Source organism: Arvicola amphibius, chromosome 8 (genome assembly GCF_903992535.2).
Source record: "Arvicola amphibius chromosome 8, mArvAmp1.2, whole genome shotgun sequence".
In the NCBI taxonomy this organism is placed as follows: Eukaryota; Metazoa; Chordata; class Mammalia; order Rodentia; family Cricetidae; genus Arvicola; species Arvicola amphibius.
The window spans coordinates 126,154,883-126,175,870 of record NC_052054.1 but is presented as its reverse complement, the minus strand read 5'-3'; the positions used below and the strand labels follow the sequence as shown (position 1 = coordinate 126,175,870).

The window sequence follows — 20,988 nt, the reverse complement described above, 5'->3', positions numbered from 1 at the left end:
TCAAAGGGCCAAGGCAGTTTCTTTGTTAACCAATGAAAGTAACACATAGACAGATGACCCTCCTCCATCACTTTTGGAAGCTTTCATTTATAATTTCAAAGTTAACAAGCAAGTTTTCATTCTAGTCTGTTCTATTCAGTTTCTTCATTTCCAAAAATATATAAATTAAAAGGTAATGACAATCGCCTTACAAGGAGGCTCTGTGTCGTGGCTGTAAGAATTAACCGAGTAATGTGGGGACAGCCCTTTGGATAGCACTAGCCGTGGTGCCGTGGAAACTGTACCAGGCATTGCTACTGTTCTGGCTTGCGCTCACAGCAGCTCTTCTGCTCACGTTGCCCTCTTTCCACCCTAGATTATATTCGAACATTTACATGGGACAAAAAGCTTGAGATGGTTGTGAAGTCAACGGGAATTTTAGGAGGACAAGGTGAGAAAATGTTACTTTGTTTACTATTTGAACTGTCCTCACATATTCCTTGGATACTTAGAAACATGGTTATTACCAGGCATGGTGGTGTAGTGTAATTCCAGTGCTTTGGAGTCTGAGGTATGAGCATCTTGAGTTCAAGGCCAGCTTTGGGTATGTAAGACCCCCTCTCTACATGCAAAGTAAAACGAAAAATTAATGTGGATATCTTTGATTTTCTAAAATGACTTTACTGTGGAGATGTATGCAAGTAGGGAAATACTGGATTTTTGACAGTTTTTTCAAAGTAAGAAGTTTTCTAAAAGCTAGAGATTCTGAATAAAGGATTGACCTTAATTAATACTTGGTATCTTCTAGATTCTCTAGTTCATTCCTGAGTTTAGGTATCTGTTCTCTCAAGAGTAGAACTCATATCCAAGAAAGACTCTACCTGTGGCAGATATCCGAGCAGATACCCTGAGTGCTTTGGCATAGAGCAGTTCATGGTTGTTAGTTCGGTTGCCCGATTGATTTTTTTTTTTATATGCTCATACACTTAATTTTTTAATTCCTCCCTTTGTCTTTCATTGTCGTAGGTAAAATGCCAACTGTGGTCTCTCCAGAGTTGTATAGGACTAGATTTTGTGAAGCAATGGACAAATATTTCCTGATGGTGCCGGACCACTGGACAGGGTTGGATCTGAATTGCTGAAATTCTGCAGATGATTTGAAGTAGACTGTGAAGGAACGTGGATCTGAGCAAGAGACCCAACTGTATGACATGTTTATTTTTTTGTCTCATCTATCACCGAACACAAAGGCCTTTCAGTTCTGTGATTGCCCATCGACTTTCTTTAGACTGTTCATAACTGCAGGGTCAAAGCTCTGTGAATTGTACTTTGCTTCTGCTACTTGAAATTAGCTACCTGTAAAGCGGGGAACTATACAGAGTTAAATACAGGTTCCTCTCCAGGGGCTGTGATCGGAGATGACTGTGTAGGGCAAGAAACTGAGTAAAGCTCTGTCTGCTAGACTGCCACTATCCGATAGACCGTGACTGTCTGCTAGACCACGACTATCTGATAGACCGCGGCTGTCTGCTAGACCATGACTATCTGATAGACCACAGCTGTCTGCTAGACCGTGACTGATAGATTGTGGCTATCCGATAGATTGTGGCTGCCTGGTAGACCGTAACTGATAGATTGTGACTATCCGATAGATTGTAGCTGTCTGGTAGACTGTGAGTGTCTGGTAGACCGTGACTATCTGTCTAATAGATTGTAACTGTTTGGTAGACTATGATAGATTATGACTGATAGATTGTAGCTTGTCTGGTAGACTGTGCCTGTCTGACATCACATTTGACACTTTTTCCCTGAGACTTACAGACTTGCTTAGTTCATTTTAGGTTTCCTGTGTAGTAACTTTTTGTGTGTACTTATAATTTCTGAAATATTTAGGAAAGTTCTTATTTACTTCACTAATTGCCAATTAAACAGATTGGTGCTTGCTTTATTAGGAATTTGATTAAACTGGGAATCCTGTCATACTCTGTATTCTCCAGCTCACCTTGTTTTTAATTGTATTTGAGGCTTTTATTTTTGCGGGTGGTACGAGCCTCTAACCAGTGCTTTAAAGCCTTTCTTAGAGCACTACAAGGAGCTTGTGTAAAGCTTCTGTGCAGGTGTGCCAAGCAGCACTTAACCTGCACATGCATTCACAGACTGGATGTTTCTCTAATTTTGGGGAAACAGAATGAGCAGGAAATGAATCTGTAGTCACTGAATCCCAAACTGAATAATTAATAATGAAGGATTTTTTTGATAGTAAAAGATAGATTAGACCCAATCTAAGAAACTGAGAGAGAAGGAATAATTGTTTTGTTTTGTTTTGTTTTATAGTGGTAAAGTGTCTTTCAACACTGTTAGCAGTTTAATGAGATCTATAAAGTAAAAAGGTTTCACTGTGGATATTCTCACTTTTAAGTTTTTACCACACTGACCAGTGCTGCTGAGAAATGCTGAGAGGTGAAGTTATTCCTATTTAAGGACCGTGTTACTAACCAGCAGTCTTGTCTAAAAGGTGACTAGGAATCCCGAACTATGAGATGCTTTCACCCCAGAAAATAATAAAAAATATGTGAACATTTCCTCTTGGCTTTTATGTGACAAGGATATTTGGGCATTTATAAAGTTGTAATTCAATTTTTTTCAAACTTCCTCTAATAGCACATCAATATTCACAGAAAAAAAAAAGGCTGGATGTATTGTGCTACACCTAAACTAGGCACATGTCTGACAGGTTTGCTGTAGAGAGTGAAGTGGTAGCTAACTATTTGTTTATTGAGAGCTTTAGTCTTGAATTCAGAGCAAAGCTGAATAAGGATGTACGTCTACCTGATGTTGCACCTTGTGAAGGTGGACCAAACACTGGAGAGTCCAGTTGTGACGTCAAGGTCAGTAAAGGAGCTGTGCAGACATGCAGACTGCGTGTGTGCTGCTTCTGCGCATCCAGAAGCAAAGGCTTTCATGTCTGGTTTGAAATGCCAGCTCCGTTCATTCTTTCTGTCTGGTTGGTTAGGGCTGTATGTCCTCCCTACTTCCTCTGGCTGTACTGATGCCTTTCCCTGCTGTGTGTGGTTGTTTTTGTTTTTCTTGTTGGTTTCAGTTCAGTGCACATAGCTGAGCTCCAGGGAGGGCAGGAACCCCTGACAGGAGCATGGTGTGCCCAACCTCTCTTGCCCCTGACTTGAAAAGCAATTTTGCTTTTTAAAGTATTGTTGCCTCTGGTATTTTGGTAGCTAAACTTTCTGAGGCAAGATTATTGCTTTGAAAGCTTGAGTTTTCCTTTTAAAATTAATGTTTGGCTGGTATTAATGAAGGGGAATTGCATAATTGATCTGTCTTGCGAGATACAAGTGTGTGACTCCTGGCTGCTTGCATTTAGCCGCTGCCATCGATATGTATGTTTATACAGTATTTCAAATGCTTTCAACTGAATGACTGATTTCCTCTTGAACTTTCTTTCATGGCCCAAAGAATTTTAATGTTGAGAAGCTGTGAATAAGGAAGAAATCTCATGCTCAGACTATAAAATGAATTTCAAAGTAACTGATAGTAACATGAGAGAATTATGTCAACATATTGCTTTGTATAAAAAAACTTATTTATAAATTGAAGCTTTTTGATGATATAAAATTTTGTTTAAAAATTAGAAGAGACTTAATTTTTTTTTCTCTGCCTGAGGGAAGAAAGGAGAAATGAGCTGTTGTGAGCCCCTTTGTAGTCTACTGTGTGCTTTATGGGTTCTTAAGGTCCTAAAGAAATCTAAGCATCTGTATAAATAAAAGGGTCATTCAGATCAACATTGGCTCGTGTGACAGCTTTGTGGCTGACTGTTTTTGGCCCTTTAACCATCAGCAGTGGGTTTCGTGGAAATGCCAAGGTGAGTTATTAGCCTGTAGAAAGTTAGCAGAGTTTCGACTGTGAGAACTGTTGCCGGTGAGCCTGGTGGAGTCTGACCAGGACATTCATGCTCTCTCAGTGACTTACGCAGTATTCAGAATACCTAGTGCAATGCCTTTTTTCTCTTTTTTGGTTGTTTTTGTAACGGGTGCAGTGTATTATAGGAAAAAATGAAAATTACAATCATGAGCAGTTTTGCTAACGCTGCGTTGTCAGTTTTATAAAGGGAGATGTACATAATGTCTTTCAACAGGTTTTAACCAGAAGAAATAACATTGTAAATCACAGTAGCCTCCTAATTTAATATGAAAAACTCAATATTAAAAGTACTTAATGTATTGAAATGTATATATTTCTCTAACCTTGTTTCCAATGTTTTATATGATTGACATATTATTTAAAGATAACCCTAACCTTTTAGAGACTTGTACTGTAAATAAAGAGGACCTACAATAAACGAATTTACATACGCTTCTGAGTTTTGGATCTGTTTGAAGGAGCTAACAAAGTGAGAGGAAGTTCTGCCTGCCTGTGTTGCTTTTGTTCTTTCTGTTTATTCTCTTCCCTTTTGTTTCCAGTGGGAGAATTTAGTTTTGCATTTGGATCAATAATGGGCATGGTCATATGGGGCTTCCAGTTCTTTCTGTGTTTTCGTTTTCTTGATAGAGCATTCAAAGAAGGGAAGCCCTTTTCTGTACAGGATCTGCAAATTGGGGGGTGGGTGGGACTCCACGTTCACTACTGTCTGCCATGAACTTGAAAGTAAATACTGTTCCAACTGACACTGAACTCACCTCCATGTTGCTCACAGTTGTGGTCCCAAGGCCACGAGGCCGACTTTTGCCTGGGTTCAGGAGGGCAAAGCTGAGAGAGACGGGGTAGAAAGGCTTGCACTGAGTGTGCCCCTGAGAATGCTGGGACTAGGCTGCGTGGGGAAATAGGGAGGACAAACCTGGCCCTGCTCTTGTGGGATCAAGACAGTAAATGACAGGGAAGAGGCGTAGCTTCTAGTCTTCAGTAACCTGAAGTCTTTTGTTAGGAAGTTCCTGGGTCAGTGCTTAAGAAAAAAATTAAGGAGTCTTTAATTTTGTCTCAGCAATTGTATGCTGTAATAAGAAATGTAGAACAAAATTTACCATCTAAAACTATTTTAAGTTAAAATTCAGCGTTGGTGTGAAGCACACTCATCCCCCAATCCCAGGTCAATACCATTTGCTTTGTAAGAGTGGCCTCTCAAGTCACCGCATATGGACTATGTTGGGACTGCCCTGGCTTACTTACAAACTTCTCCGGGTCATCCATGTCATCACGAGTGTAGTATCTGTTCTTATCAGTTTGCTATCTGAAACCTCTATTCAAGAGACTATGGTAAATGGATTTTTTGAACTGGGAGATGGAATAGGAGCTTGCTCTGTTCGCTCCACACAGTGATCGGGTATCATCAGGACAACTGGTTATACCCCATTTAGGGGGTAACCAGAGCTAATGCTCTGAAAGTTTGAGTACTGAAAGTTTGGGTTTTCAGCACTGGGAGACAAAGGATAGATCAGATCTATATTCTTATTCTCTTTGTTTCTAATGTGTTGTTTTTTGTTGTTTTAGAATTTCATACATTCATATAATGAAATCTTTGATCAAATCTTCCTCTCTTTCTTTCCCCTTCAACTCTTCCCCATTCCCCTCCCCACATCTTTCTTCTGAATTTCATGTTTTCTTCTTTTAGACCCACTGAGTCTACTCAGTCCTGCCTCTGCGTGCATGTATGTGTGATTATCTCTTGGAGTAAGGGTAGACTCCCACAGACCAGATTGCTGAGGTGAATGGATTCTCCCTTTCCCAGCCAACTTTTGAAGTCTGTTTTCAACTTGTTTAGACTAAGGATTAGGAACTTCTGACTCAAGAATACCTCAGCTTCTTAAAGAGGATTGGTTGGAACCTTTGCCAGTCAGCAGAGAGTGTAGAAGAAATTCTCCTTAGGCCATTTAAGGCCTCTTGTGTCTTGAAATGCACGTGCATGCTATCTCAGTGATATGGTATTTGCAGTCAACCTGAGAGACCTGAAGTCCATCCCCGAATCCCCCATGGTGGAAGGAGAGAACCCACTCCTTCAGGTTCTCTGACCGCCTCACTAGGTATGTGCATTAAAAAGAACTCTGGGGAGGGGGGTGTCAACAGGCCTAAACTGGCCTAAACCAGACAAAACTGACTATCTGAACATGTGGTTTGTTTATTTCCCCAAAATGAGCCAACCTAGGTCTGCCAAGGGGCCCCAGCAACAGCTGCTGAGCCATGAGACAGGAGACCTGAACTAGTCCCCAGCTGCCATGACAGATGGCCTGGTGCCAGTGCTGCTTCCCCTTCCTCGGGCGGGGGTGGGGGTGGGGAGGGTATATAAGGCTTTCCCCCTCCTGAATAAACTAGCCTGCTGCATTCAGCTTGTCTGCCAGAGCCCATGCTGTTGACCCCGTGCCTGCTCGCTCCCTCCCCCAAGGGTAGCACTGTAGGACAAAGCAGTAGAACTCTAGGAAAAATCAGTCAAGGACTTGAAATTGCAGAATTATTATGCTGACTCTTCTAAACATCTAAATACCCCGAGTAGGAGACATGCATTGACCCTGTGATAGCTATTCGTGGTTGTCAACTTGGCTACACCTGGAATCAGCATAAAGCCAAGCAGCTGGCACACCTTTGAGAGTTTTTTTTAATTAAATGATTTGAAGTGGGAAGACCCACTTTTAATCTGGATCTTCTGAGGTAGGAAGATCCACCTTTCCTCTGGTGAGAGCCTATATAAATGACAGGGAAGGAGGAAGCTCGCTCTCTTGCACTCACTCTGGCTGGCCAATCTATTCCTCCACTGGCATTAAAGCCTACCCACCCTGTGGTAGATAGCCATTGTTGGACTAGCTGGACCAAAGCCCACAGTCAAGCTAATAAATTTTATATATTTATATAATTTTATATATATTATATATATATAATATATATATATATATATAATACTTGCACATTAGTCATATGGTTTAGTGCAATGCCTTTTTTGGTTCTGTTCCTCTAGAGAAATGAATGAAATTTATGCTCTGGCAATGCTGAAGCATGTATGGGCAGCCTGTGAATGGCAGTTCTGTTGAACGTGTCCATATTGGGTTTCATGGTCTAAGTTGATGAGGACAGCTGACCAGGTCTCTTCCTCAAGAGGGCGCCAGATCACATTACAGATAGTAATTAAACTGAGACTGCTCTTGGTTTCTATGTGAATAATCACATAGAAGCTACATTAATTACAACACTGTTTGGTCAATAGCTTAGGCATGTTCCTAGCTAGCTTTTACATCTTAAAATAACTCATTTCTGTTCAACTGTGTATCACCGTGAGGCTGTAGCCTACCTGTAAATGTAACTGCCAGACTCCACCTTCTTTCTTCCTGCATTTAGTTTTCCCACCTAGCTCTGTTCTGTCCTGCCATAGGCCAAAGCAGCTTCTTTATTAACCAGTGGTAGTAAAACATTCACAGCATACAGAGGGGAATCCCACATCAATTATGAGCCACCATATGCTGGGAATTGACTCAGGGCCTTTGGAAGAACAATCAGTGCTCTTAACTGCTGAACCATACAGACCACTTTTGAAATAATTTTGACTGCCTTATGCCTATTGGCATTTCTAAACTTATTTCTATATTAGATAGTGACTATTATGGGGATTTGGGTAAATGATTTATACACTCCGGTATATATGAAAACTAACAGATGTCATTCATAGACAGTACTTCAAGGACAAGGCTGTCAGCATCTGACAGAGGCCCGTCCTTTTGGCCAGCAGACTAGGATACTGCAGAGCTGTTAGAAGGTGTGCACTGTCACTGATGACGGTCCCTAGATTCACACCAGCCACCCTGAAGTAGGCAACTTTGTCCAAGGTCATAAGTCTACAGCTTTCTCTCCTCTTTCTTTCCTTATAGCCTCTTTTTCCCCCCCCTGGAAAATTTTTTGACCTAGAAATTTTAACAAAAATCTTCCTTTCTCACTGGGAGAAAGATGGGGTAGACATTATTGTCCTACCCTCGTATATTCTTCCACTGTTTCTATGTGATGGTCTCCCCTTTGCAAATGAGGTTTGCTTCAACTAAAGCATGCTTTTCTCCACAATTCTAACACAACCCAAATACCTGCTGTTTAGTATTCCAAACCCTAGTCATCTTACCTAATCGATTACTCGTTTAGACCACATAAAACCAAACCTGACCTATTTTATTCTCCCAGCACACATATCTGGTAGACCCTTCCTTAGAATGGACCTAGGAAAGTGTACAGTGTGCATGCAAAGACAAAGCCCCTCTCTTCCCTTGGTAAATTATTTTACACCAGGAGCCCTCCTGGTATAAAAGTTAAAAGTTTACTCCAGGGGGGCTGGAGAGATGGCTCAGAGGTTAAGAGCACTGACTGCTCTTCCAGAGGTCCTGAGTTCAATTCCCAGCAACCACATGGTGGCTCACAGCCATCTATGAGATCTGGTGCCCTCTTCTGGCATGCAAGCATACAGGGAAGGAATGTTGTATACATAATAAATAAATAAATCTTAAAAAAAAGTTTACTCCAGGGTAAAGGTCATTGTGGAACATCCCATCTGTTCTGTGCCCGTGATTGTAGATGGATAGGAGCATCGACTAACGTGGCTTGGTCATGAAGTATACCATGCCTGGGCAGTTACTAAGACCAAACTGAAGGTTTTGTCTGCCAGGCATCTTGTGGCCTGCTTTCTTTCCTCTTACAAGAGCATTGGAAGTGAAGCTGTGCAGATGCCACCATGACTAATGCCACCAGACCATATGACCTGGTGGGCCACAGGTGCACTTTCCCTGGCCTGTGAGCAGCAGTGTTCTTGCTGTTGACATAGAGGGCTTGGCCTGAATGGTCAGGGTGGCGTCCCTCGCCAGGCGTCTCTCTTCCACGGCTAGCCAGCTGAAAACCTGGGTTTCTTCATGCAAAAGGCAATGAATGTCACATGGAAATGATTCAGGACAGACGTAGAAACAGTCCTCATGCAGTGTGACTGCAGGTTCCATTCACCTGTAAACTTACACTAGAAAAAGCAGATTCTAGAGTTTTCCGCAATAAAGGGATCAAGATTCTGTATCTTAGGGTTAGGGTTAGGGTTTTTAGGGTTAGGGTTAGGGTTAGCGTTAGAAAAAAAAAAAGATTCGGTATGATCTCACAGGCCTTGGGAGCATGGCAGCTGTAGGTGAACTTCTGTTGTACTTTAAAATTGCGTCCTAGACGTGCTGACTGACTGCTTACTATAACGAGGAGGGGCGTTTGCGGTCCCTGAGCACAATGCTGCTTCTGTCAACCACATAGGGCAGATGGTGTCCGTTGTTGGTTGTTTTGGTTTACTCTTTAGGCTTTTTGGGGGAACTCACCACCCAGCTCCCAAGTAAATCAACGTGGAGGCTTATTTTTATTCCTAAATGCCCAGGCTTAATTTGGCTTGTTTCTTTCCAGCTTTTCTTAAATCATCCCATCTCTCTTTGGCCTCAGGGCTTTTATCTTTCTCTATTCCTGTATACCATTTCTTTCCTTCTTACTCTGCGTCTGGCTGGCCCCTGAAGACCCCCTTTTTCCTCTCTCATTTCCAGATCTTTTTTCTTTCAGATTTCTCCTCGTATTTATCCTCTGCCTGCCAACCCTGCCTGTTTCTCTCTCCTGCCTTGCCATTGGCTCTTCAGCTCTTTATTAGACCGTCAGATGTTTGAACACAGCTTCACAGAGTTAAACAAATACAACATAAACAAAAGTCACACACCTTTACATCATTAAACAAATGTTCCACAGCATGAACAAAAGTAACCCACCTTAAAATCATTTTCCATAACAGTTTCCATTTCCTATCTGGCATCAGAGAATTGAGACGCAGTCATGCACTGTACCGACTTGCTCAGGGCATTATGGGACAGTGTGTTTAGGCTTTTGTCATGTGTGCTGAATGGTTTTCCTTTGTGTAGATTTCTTCTCTCCATAGCAAGCTCTGTGAAGAGCTTCTTGTGCTGTTTTGACTAGAAGGGACCACCTACCCACCAGCAAGTCATAAAATGACTTTAAACTGAAAACGTTGGGCACGGTCGTCTGCCTCCCGTGACACAAAGCAGAGGTGTGGAATTTGCCTTCACAGGCTCCTTGCAGATTTCCAGACAGGGAAATGACTGATGTTTAAAACTGTTCGATTCGGAAGAGTTTGCAAAGGAACCTGATCAGAAATGTCCCAGCTTGCCTTCTGAACTTTCAGCTGGTATATAACTCCACCCCTGTTTGACCCCAGGCCCTTGAAGGAGCCACTCCCTCCTTCCCAGGCAGTGAGCTCCTACCTGTTGCCAATTCAGAGATCCCAGAGCACTCAACCCAAGTCGGTAGAGGGAAACTTTCTTTCTCAACTTGACCAGGTGGATAGTCGGTCTGTGTGAAACTGTAAAGCATTTTCTGTAAAGTTGTGAATAAAACATCGTGTTTTTGTAGTAAGTTGTAGTAGCTTGCAGGGAATATCACAAGTTTCCTTTATCAGGGGCCTTGGGTAGAGTGACATCCTGACTGTCTCCTCTTGCCGAGCTTTAGATTTCTTCCCCTCACTGCTCAGTTGCCCTCCTGGGAATGGGAATGGGCAGAGGCAACAGCTTTGCTTCCTTATTCTCCTGCTTGTTTCCTCGCTGATTTACCATGTAAACTGCAGAATCACGGGAGGGAGACATCGGTAAGCCCCGATTGTTATAAGAGATTCTCATTTAAAAGATGCGGTAGGTTGTATATGGTGGGCTTATGAGCACACTGGATGTGCATGTGAATATTTATCCTCTTCAGAATGCTTTGTAATCATATTCTCTAAATGCAGTCAGGTCTGGAGTAAACAGTTAAGATGTCCAAATTTTTAGAAATGTTTATTTCTTGAACTGACGAGATGGTACAGCAGATAGAGGTGCATATCATCGAGCCCTGCAATCTGTGATTAATCCTGGGACTTACATGGTGGAAGAAAGGAACTGACTTGTTTTCTCATGCCTGCATGCACATGCATGCGCACACACATGTACATAAGCATACCTCCACACAATGAACAAGTATGGTTAAAAAAAAAAGAAATGCTAAGTATTGTGGTTTTAATGATTCATTAAACTTATTTTGGATTTAATCCCCATTGTGAGATCTTAAGAAATGAGATGGAAGATTTAAAAGGTAAGTAGATCACAGAGGCTCACATCTGATGAATGGGTTGACCCATTAATAGATTAATGAGGTGTCCTGGAATAACTCTTATAAATGTCAATGTGGGATTGCCTTTTTTTGTGCTCCCCTCCCTTTGTGGTGTCCTGTGCCACCTCAGCACACTGCAGAGTTCTGAACAGCATGCAGACCATTGATCAGAGGCAGCCTCTTGTCTTTCCATCTGCTTGGCCTAGGGGCTATGAGGTGAACAAACCTTTCTTCTTTATAAACTGTTCAGTCTGTGTTATTCCAGTTATAGCAACAGAAAATGGTCTATGGCTGTAAATAATGGATTGCTTGAAACAAATACCTACGAATAGGAAGGGATGCTTATATTAGCTAAGGTCTTTCACCTAAAAAACCTACTGTGAAATTCAGGGAGAACTGACTTTAGTCAACAGTTACTGTGACCGTCATACAGTCATAAAAGAAAGGCCCGGACACAGGCGTGTGCACAGAAGAAAAGATTCTTTGCTGTATAGCCTGGTCTTAAGCACACAGGTGGCCAGTTAAGGCTTTAGCACTGTGGCTTTAGAGAGATTGGTGGGGATGGAGTTTATTGGAAAGGTGTGGGGGGCACTGGGAGTAGACAGAGCTTCTCTTAAAGGGGTCTTTGCACCTGTGTACAGTGCCAAAGCAGAGGGGTGCCTGTGCCCAAGCGGCAGGGCCAAAGTGTGCCTGGACACTGACACCTGGTGCCTCAGGCTGGAATGGAAACTGCGTGGTGAGATGGAGACCCAGATATGAAAGGGACATTCCAACAAGTCACTTCACATCAACAGTTCCTCCCAAGAACTGTCCACAGCCGTCACCTACTGAAAGACTCCCCACCTTTTCCCTTGTGAGTCAGTATTTTTGATTAGTTAATCTTTAAATAAAAACATAGCAGTAATTTTATTTGTTTGCCACTCGCTGCTTGTTATCGTGGAAAATTCAAGAGCACTGTCTGCCCTTCTGTGACACATAGGGAGTTGCTATAACCGCCATTCTCTTCAGAGGATTGGAGGAGTAGAATATTTGGGACAGAGTGGGTTGCAGAGGTGGAGAGTGGCCACTAGAGGACACTAAAACCTTTGATTCTAAGATTTGTACGCTGGCCGTTCAGAGCGAAGAAAACCATAATAGACCACGTGCAACTAGAGCCCATCCCCTAAACCCACCCCAGTCCAGTCCTCATTCTGTAGCTGTTTTCATGTTGAGGTGTAAACTCCAGATGCTGGTTTAGCTGTTGTTTTAAACAGTGCAGCCATTTCCCAGAAAGTTGCCCTAAAGGTTTTTAAACTCTAAAATACTACGTGATCTCTATATTTGCTCTCTCTATAGCGCTGAAATAGTGGATCTAAGGCTGTTTGTGAAAATGAGTATTGTATTGCCATGGGAATAGCTCCACTACCTTCACGGTGTTGATCTGAATTAGGGTTAGTGGGCAGCTGGATCATTTATTGCCCCTTGTTGTCATACTAAAATGCAGTTCAAAGAGCTGACTATTATGAACCTAGAATAATATGTATGTTTAATGAGCATGTACAGTTGTCCCTTGGCAACCTCTGAGGTTGTTTCCAAGACCACGTACTCCCCCTCCTCCCCCCAGGTAGCAGACCCTAATCCTAATAGTGCTCACAGGAGGAGGACTCATGCTGCCTGAGGCAAAGTGACTGCTGCAAACAGGTTGTTTCCTTGTAGTAAACGGTGTATGTATGTACAGTTAAAAAGTCTGTATGTATTTAGTGCAAACACAAATTTTAATATGTGTGATCTGTGGTGGCTTGAACCCCTGAATATGGACTCTGCAGACAAAAAGCACCCTCTGCCATTTCAGATTTTTTAAAATCTGTTTTTGACTAGTTTCTTCACTCCTGTGATTTGAATATAGATTGACCTTATGGGTTCATGTGTTAAAGGATGGGTCCCTTGCTGACAGCCCTATTTTGGAAGGGCATCTCTCTCCTGTTGAAGGAATTTGCTTGTTGGTTCCCTGCTGCTGAGCCCCGAAATAATCAAACAGAAGCTATATTATTTAAATCATTGCTTGGCCCATTAGTTCTAGCTTCTTATTGGCTAACTCTTACATCTTAAATTAACCCATCTCCATTATCTTAAATTTTACCATGAGGCTCGTGGCCTACCAGCTGGGTTTCAGCATGTCTGTCTCTGGCTGTGGCTCCATGGCTTCTCTCTGACTCCACCTTCTCTCTCCCAGCATTCAGTGTAGTTTTCTCTGTCCCTCTACCCTATCAGACCAAGCCAGTTTTCTTTATGAACCAATAGTATTTACAGCATACAGAGGGGAATCCCACATCACCTTCACTTTTCTGTTTAAATAAGAGGAAGTTTTTATCTTTAACACAGTTAAATTACATATAACAAAACAGTTATCAAGCAAGAATTACAGTTACAGTATTTATATCTACTTTATCTTTTATCATAACTAAGAAAAACTATAATTATAACTATCAGTTCCATCAAAGACTCCAGAAGATATAATATTACCTAAGTAAACAGGTGGTGTATTGTAAGCAACTTCCAAAACTCTAAAAATTACAGAGACATCTTGCTGCCTGAACAATCAATCACCCAAAGTTCTTCTGTACCGCTGGGGCATCCATCTTCAGCCTACAGGCCCATAGTGTCCAGCAGACTTTTCCACAAAGCAGGAAATTTCAAAGACAGTTCTGCCTATATTGGTAGTTTGTCAGTCACTTTCTTCTGTGTCCAGCAGAATGTCTAGCAGACTCTTTCTATTCTTTCATGAAGCAGGAACCCTGAAGGACAGTATCACCTTTAGGCAAATTCAGCAGTCATTTCTCTGTAGGTCCTGCATGTCCAGTTCACATAGCATGCCATCAAGCAGTCCAGGCAAGAGCAGTTTCTTGCCCAAATGGCTAACAAAATCCATAAAGAGCCTCTTTGATGCCCATCATCCTCTTGTAGTAGATTGGTGCTTCCAGGAGCAGATGTGTCTTATTGTCATGAAAAGTTCTAAGTTATTGAAACATTTTAAATGCCATATTCTGTAGGTCTCTGAAAGATTTGAAGAATATCTAACTGAAATTATATATATATATATATATAAAACCTAACATGACTACAAGCTTGGCTATTATAGATGACCATCTATTAACCTATACATTACACTTTGAAATGAGCTGCACAAACACAACACCCTAATCAAGAGTAGAAATATATGTACAATAAAATTGACCAAAAAATTTTATCAATAAACCAAGATCCATACCCATGCAAATCTCTATAGCATATTCCCCTTTAAATATAAAGAAACATTTATAAATAATATTTAGGAATATGAGCATATTTCTTCTCCAGACTGCTTCCTGCTTTTTGTTGGGTGAAGTAATTTTTTGGGGGTGTTCACAGCAACCTTTCAATGGGGTCTTGACCCATAAAATCACATTAGTCTGGAAAAATACCACAGGTTCTTATCCTCTGTGGAAACAAAAGAAGAACCTCTTTTCCAAAGCCACAAATCCTTAGACCCAAATTCTGAAGACATAATACTTTAAAGTATATACATTGATTACTTAGCTCCTTCACATTCAAAAAATTAAAAGAAAACAATAATATACATAATCCAGACTCTCTGTGTATTCTCCATCTTTATGTAATTTATTTGCTTTTACTCTATTACTTTTTAATATTTTATTATCTTTATTCCTTTAATCTATGACTGTCTGTACTCTGTCTCTTTAAAGACTTTACCTTTTTTAAAAAAACATTTTCTTCTTTTTATAACTGTTTATATTCTTTTTCTTCTCTTCCAAGCCTATGTACATTTATCCAACACTGTGACCCATTTAGAGGTCTTTTCCATCTGACTTTGTCCTTATTGAAAACCTGTAATTCTTTACTGTCTGGGAGTTCTTCTTAATATGCTAAGCACTTCTTAAAAACTTACGATGCGGCATTACTAGGGTATATATGGCCCTTCCTGCTTGCTCCTCACTGTCCAACATGGTGGAAGTCCGTTTACCGCCTCTGCAAGCCGTGCACATCGCCCCGGTTCCAAGTGTGCAGCAGGTCTATGTCGAGCATTAAGCAGTTGTAGCATTCTGCTCAGACCCCATTTAAATGCTCAGCTTCAGCCCAGAAAGCCAGCATTTCAAAGCCATACAGCTTTTTCTGCTACTGCTGAGTTGGAAAACCTCTTTTAAAGGAGCTGCAGCATGCTGCCAACAAACAGCAAGAAGCTATGTTAAACTCTGTATTTTTGTGTCTAGAATTCCTTTTCAAGCTCTCTCAGGTTTTTAGTTGGCTACATTGTTGTGCCAAATTGTTGGAAGAAGACTGGCTGCTCAGTCCTGAAATAATAATACAGAAACCATATTATTTAAATCACTGCTTGGCCCATTAACTCTTGGCTAGCTTTTACATATACATTTAGTCCATTTCTATTAATCTGTGTATTGCCACATAACAGTGGCTTACCAGCAAGGTTTCAGCATGTCTGTCTCTGGCCGCAGCTCCATGGCTTCCCTCTGACTCTGCCTTCTCTCTCCCAGCATTCAGTTTAGTTTTCCCCACCTCTCTACCCTATCAGGCCAAGCTAGTTTTCTTTATTAACCAATGGTATTCACAGCACACAGAGGGAAATCCCCCCCTCTCCCCCCCCTCTCTCTGTCCATCCTTTTTCTGAAGAGGCAGTTTCTGCCTCTTTTTGCCCTCTCTCTTCTCTGTCCCCCCTCTCTTTTCTGTCCTTATCCACCCCTCCATAACCCCTTATTCTTATATCATTCCTAATACCCACTAAATTAACTATATCCAAGCTCTCTCTTCATGGTGTATCTTGGCTTCAGGTCACCCACCACTGCCCCTCGTGGGACCAGCCTAGGGTCACCTGCGTCATGAATGATAGCAGAAGGTGGTGCAGACGTTGGAGGTGGAGGGCCTGGCTGGAGTAGGGAATTCAGTGGAACATTGCCTTGGAAGGTATCTTTACCCTGGGCCCCTCTTTTGTTGTATTCTGCTTTCTGTCCTCATGAGGTGAGAAGAATTTACCACATTCTTTTGCTGTTATGATATTTCTGTCTTGTCTCAGGCCCAAAGCAAGGGAGCTGCTTTGGTGATGCTGTGAACCCAGATTAACCTTTATTCCTCTGATAGGCTGAGCGCGTGACTCACTCACTGGCAGACTGTGTGCCTTCTGTGTGCAAAGCCTGCATTTGTGGGTTTGATGCCTAGCAATAAAAAAGGGAACAAGAGTACAGAGGCAATCTAGAAAATATTTGCAGATATCACACCCTAACTTGGTCCCACCTCTTGAAGATAATTGGTTAACAGAGCTTCCCTGTCACCTTCCCCTTTTGTCTAAACAAGAGCCATCTAGAACCAATACAGAAGTGTATACAACAGGAATATATAGATCTGGCTTTGGAGTTGGCCAATGGCTCTGTACTTCTCTAAATCCAAGCGTGACTTTCCCTTTTAGTTGATCATTATCATTTTTTAAAGTGCCTCATTTGGCTGGGTTCTATTTGTTGAATTGGTTATATCCTTCCAGAATGCTGATTTTCCCTTTTAGTTGGTCATTAACAGTCTGTAAAGACTGTATCATTTCAAAAAGCACCTCATTCTTGGCCCTATTATCAAACCATGTTCTTAAGGAGAAAATATGGAAGACAAAGCTGATCCCCCAATCAAATAGAGGAATGTAGGAGGAAAATCATATAACCCACGCATAACATTGTACATAGTATGAGTAAAAAGGCTATTGAACTTCTGGATTGTTAAATTGTCCATCATCCTGCCCTTTTAAATTATAAATTTATAATTTCTATTTTAAAATATAAATCTTACTTTTGGTTGAATTTGAGCTGGAGTAGGTGCAATAACTGTATTCTGCCAGTAGGTGTCACAGCGTACTTGTAGCCACATGACTTGCTTGAACCTGAATTTTGGTGTAAATGCTGAAAGATATGCTCATATTAAAAACAGTTATTCGGTGTAAATTATAGACTGTGCGCTCTGTAGAAGCTCGTGACTGGTCCGCAGCCGCATGAGCACAAAGAGAACAAGAAAGCAGGGAAGCCCACATCCCGTACTGGACCCAGAAGCCAGCCACGCAGTAGCAGGTGGCCAAGGCTTTCTGAAATATTTAATGAGAAAATATGAAGAACCGTGGCTAGTGGTTACTCAGGGCCACTGCGTGGGAAATTTATACCCAAATGAATGGTGTAGAACCTGACAGCGGCTAGCTAGAGCCACTGGAGACCTGAGCCCCATGCTGGACACCAACTGTAGAAGTTAGCTCGACTTGGGAAATAACCAGGCTCGCTAAAAGATAAACAATTATATTTTTATTTATTATAAGGGGAAAAACTCACAAAACAGGAACGAGAAGTCCAAGCTCAACTATGCTGCAAGGGAACCACAGAGAGTGCTCATCTGGGTTGTGCACCATTTTTTCTCCGGGTTCCAGAAAGCCATACCCTAACTTGGTCCACCTCTTGAAGATAATTGGTCAACAAAGCTTCCCCATCACCCACCCTCAATGGATGCCGTTCTTACTGGGTAATGGTCACTGTCATAAGAGCTCATTCTTGTGGTTTTTCTGTGTCTCCTGTTGTTTTAAGGTGGACAGATAAGTCTGGTTCCCATTACTCTGTCTTGACCAGAAGCAAATACCCACTGGAATTTGAATTTTGTAAAGATTATATCTATATGTTATCTATATCTATATATATCTATATATATATTATATCTATATGTTGTATTGAATATTTGATGTTTTCTCTGGTGAAGTGGTAGCTCTTTATTTGTGACTATTTTAAAATCAATTTCTAAAGAAAATTAAAGTTTCTTCTAATTGAAGTGCCATTTCCTGTAACAAATCAGAACCGACAATAACATAATTAGAGAAAATGTGCTATTGAATTTGCATTTCCAAGAATGTCCACACACAATCAGGTGGCCTTTAGCTGACTGGAAGCAAGACGTGGCAGGTGTACTTAAGAGTGTTTCCACATAGGACTCCATCAATTCTCTGCTGTGAACTTGCCACTTCTCAGGGAAATCCCCTGGCAGTTACATTCCCACAGAATCTCGCAGTTATTACCCGCCTCAGGAATACCATTTAGACAGGATGCTCCCTGGGAAGATATCACGAGGTACAAAAGGTACAGCTCTTCCACACTCCATTAAATGCTTCTTCCACTAGTGCCACTTTGGATGGGTCACGTTGTGTCTAGGCACTCAGATATGGCTTTTCCATGCTCATTTCCAAGCACCATATGTGGGGACTTCAAGGATTAGCCACATTTCAGAGGATTGCTCTTTGCTTGTCTCTTGGATGTGAGAGCAGTTTCAGGGGACGCTGAAGAAACTGGACGAGATATTGCTGGGAAATCCAAGATCTGTGGCTTAACCCAGGCATGGCAGCTGCTGGGTGACACATCCCGTCTGTGCCACAGGACATGGGTTGTCTGCTGCTGTTCTTTAGCATGGCATGTATTCTACATGATACCATGCCAGCAGCTCTTTTCTGTCCAGCAGTATCAGAAAAACTGTGTTACTAAACAGAACTTTAGTACTGTTTAGGCTCTCAATGTACTTGTTTTCCTTTTCAAATAAAATGCTATGAACAATTTCTCTCTATAACCTCCATGTTGTTTGGCCAAGTCTCCTGATTGTCATGACCATTACTGATGGACACATTTCTGCTTTGTGCCCAAAGTAACTGAGTATAGGCTAGCTATAGTAGAGTCCAGCAGTCTGAGGCCATCTGCTTTGAGGACTGTCCAATCCAAAGGCTTCATATTGGATGGTGATTATGTCTTAGGGTTTTTATTGCTGTGGAGAGACACCATGACCACAACAACTCTTACAAAGCAAACATTTAATTAGGGTGGCTCACTTATAGTTCAGAGGTTCCACCCATTATCATCATGGTGGAGAACATGGTGGCAGGCAGGTGATGTGGTGCTGGCTCCATCTTGATATGCAGGTCACAGGAAGTTGACTGAGACATTGGGTGGTATCCTGAGCATAGGAAACTTCAAAGCCCACCCCCACAGTGGCAGGCTTCCTCTAATAAGGCCATCCCCACTCCAGTGAAGCCATACCTCCTAGTAGTGTCAGATTATGGGAGGCAATTACATTCAAACTGCTATACTGTCTGTGAATTTAATCAGCTTCTTGGTTGTGGTTTTTATAGGCAGCATTAGAAGGAGGCAGTTGGCATAGGAGCTGAGACTTTGATTAGAGAGAGGAACTGAGAGGGAGTGCTGATCAGTGCTGTAAAGTGCTGGCTTGATGAAGGAGGGGAGAGAGCCCTCCTCTGAGTGGTAGCTAGGTACTCATGAGCCTGCTACTTCCATGGAATACCTGATGATATTTTCTCACAAGTGAGTTGCGTTTAACTCTCCAGGCCAGAGAGGCTTCACACTTCACCCAACCCCTCAAATAATAAATGCCCATTATGTATCTGAGCCGTGGTCTGCTCCATACTGTAAAATGCTTTAGTCATTAATGAAGGAATAGTCATTAACCTGTCACAACATGGCACTTCACCATGCCATTACCACTTAGCCTTTGTGTACTGTTTTTCAGGCAGTAATGATTGAGTTTGTCAAGATAATACAGTGTTAAACAATATTGAGTGAAACACTTTATTTTATGTTTAAGGGTACTTTGCTTGCCTCTGAGGCCAGAAGAGTTAGTTGGATCCCCAGAAACCAGTTTATATGTGGGGGCTGGGAATTGAATTCAGGTTCTCCGAAGAACAGCTCAGTGCTCTAACTGTTAAGCCATCTCTCTAGCTATCCTAGGAATTTTTTTTAAAAAGATATAGCCCATAAAGATATAAAACTTTTAAAAGTATTACAAAGGAAACCAAGCAACATTGAGAGAAAATTTTATTACTCATTAATTTAGAATTTTTGCTTAATTTAAATTGAAATGCCTGCATTGCATTTTAATGTGTTTTGTACATATAAATAAAACATGGTCTAGTGATTGTGTGCTTTTCATCAGATAGCCTTTTTAAAAAGCTGTAGTGAGCAAAAGCTTATTGATTTAGCTTTTGTGTGTGTTTGTTGTGTCTGTGCACATGTGGGACTAGAGGAGTCCATTTTCTATGTGTGTTGGTTGTGTACATGCATGCTGGTGTGGGAGTAGAGGAGTCCAGAGGCTCACATCAGGTGCCTTCCTCAGTCAGTCTTCATCTCTCGCTGAACGGAAGCTTACCAATTCAGCTAAATTCTCTAGCCCAAAAGCTCCAGGGCTGTTTCTGTCTGTCTCCCCAGCGCTGGGGTCTACAGGCGTGTACTCCCTTCCATGCCTGGCTTTTTACAGGGGTGCTAGGAATCTCAGCTTGGGTCTTCATGCATTCACAGCAAGTGCTTGGCCAACTGAAGCATCTCCCTATTTTAGAAATTCTGTCCTTGTTCAAAATGTCATATTACCACATGAATTGATCAACAGAAATTCACTTAAAAGACATAAGTTTATTTCCAAGAGAATGCACAGAGACTTTGAGCTATTGTTTTCAGGCTTCCTCCCAAACCCACACAGTCAATTAAGTACTAGAAATACAATCCCTTATGAGTTAATTGTCTTTTAAAACTAGCTTCCCCTCAACAACACGTCTTTGTATTTTTGGTCTCATAATTCTTGTCATCTTCCACTTTGCTATGATTCTCAACCTATAGGTCTTGTCCTTTTGGGGGGTCAAATAACCCTTTCACAGGGGGGCACCTAAAACTATTGGAAAACACAGATATTTACATTTATAACATTAGCAGAATTACAGTTGTGAAGTAGTAATGGAAATTTTTTTTATTAAAAATTTCCATTTCCTTCCCTCCTCCTCTCCATTCCATTCCCTCCCTTCCCCTCCACCCATACCCC

General features: G+C 41.6%; 1 protein-coding gene and 1 pseudogene across 5 annotated transcripts in view; both read left to right on the top strand.

Moving 5' to 3' along the window:
• Positions 1-4,345, top strand: part of Pikfyve (phosphoinositide kinase, FYVE-type zinc finger containing) — a 93,137-nt gene extending 88,792 nt beyond the window's left edge. For all 5 annotated transcript variants that reach the window (XM_038338980.2, XM_038338982.2, XM_038338979.2 and 2 more), the window contains 2 exons: positions 356-430; positions 1,006-4,345. In XM_038338980.2, coding sequence (XP_038194908.1) covers positions 356-430; positions 1,006-1,121 — 191 coding nt within the window. In that variant the 3' untranslated portion in view covers positions 1,122-4,345. The remainder of the gene's footprint in view (positions 1-355; positions 431-1,005) is intronic.
• Positions 4,346-5,172: 827 nt separating this feature from the next.
• On the top strand, positions 5,173-5,337 carry LOC119822108 (annotated as a pseudogene).
• Positions 5,338-20,988: the final 15,651 nt, after the last annotated feature.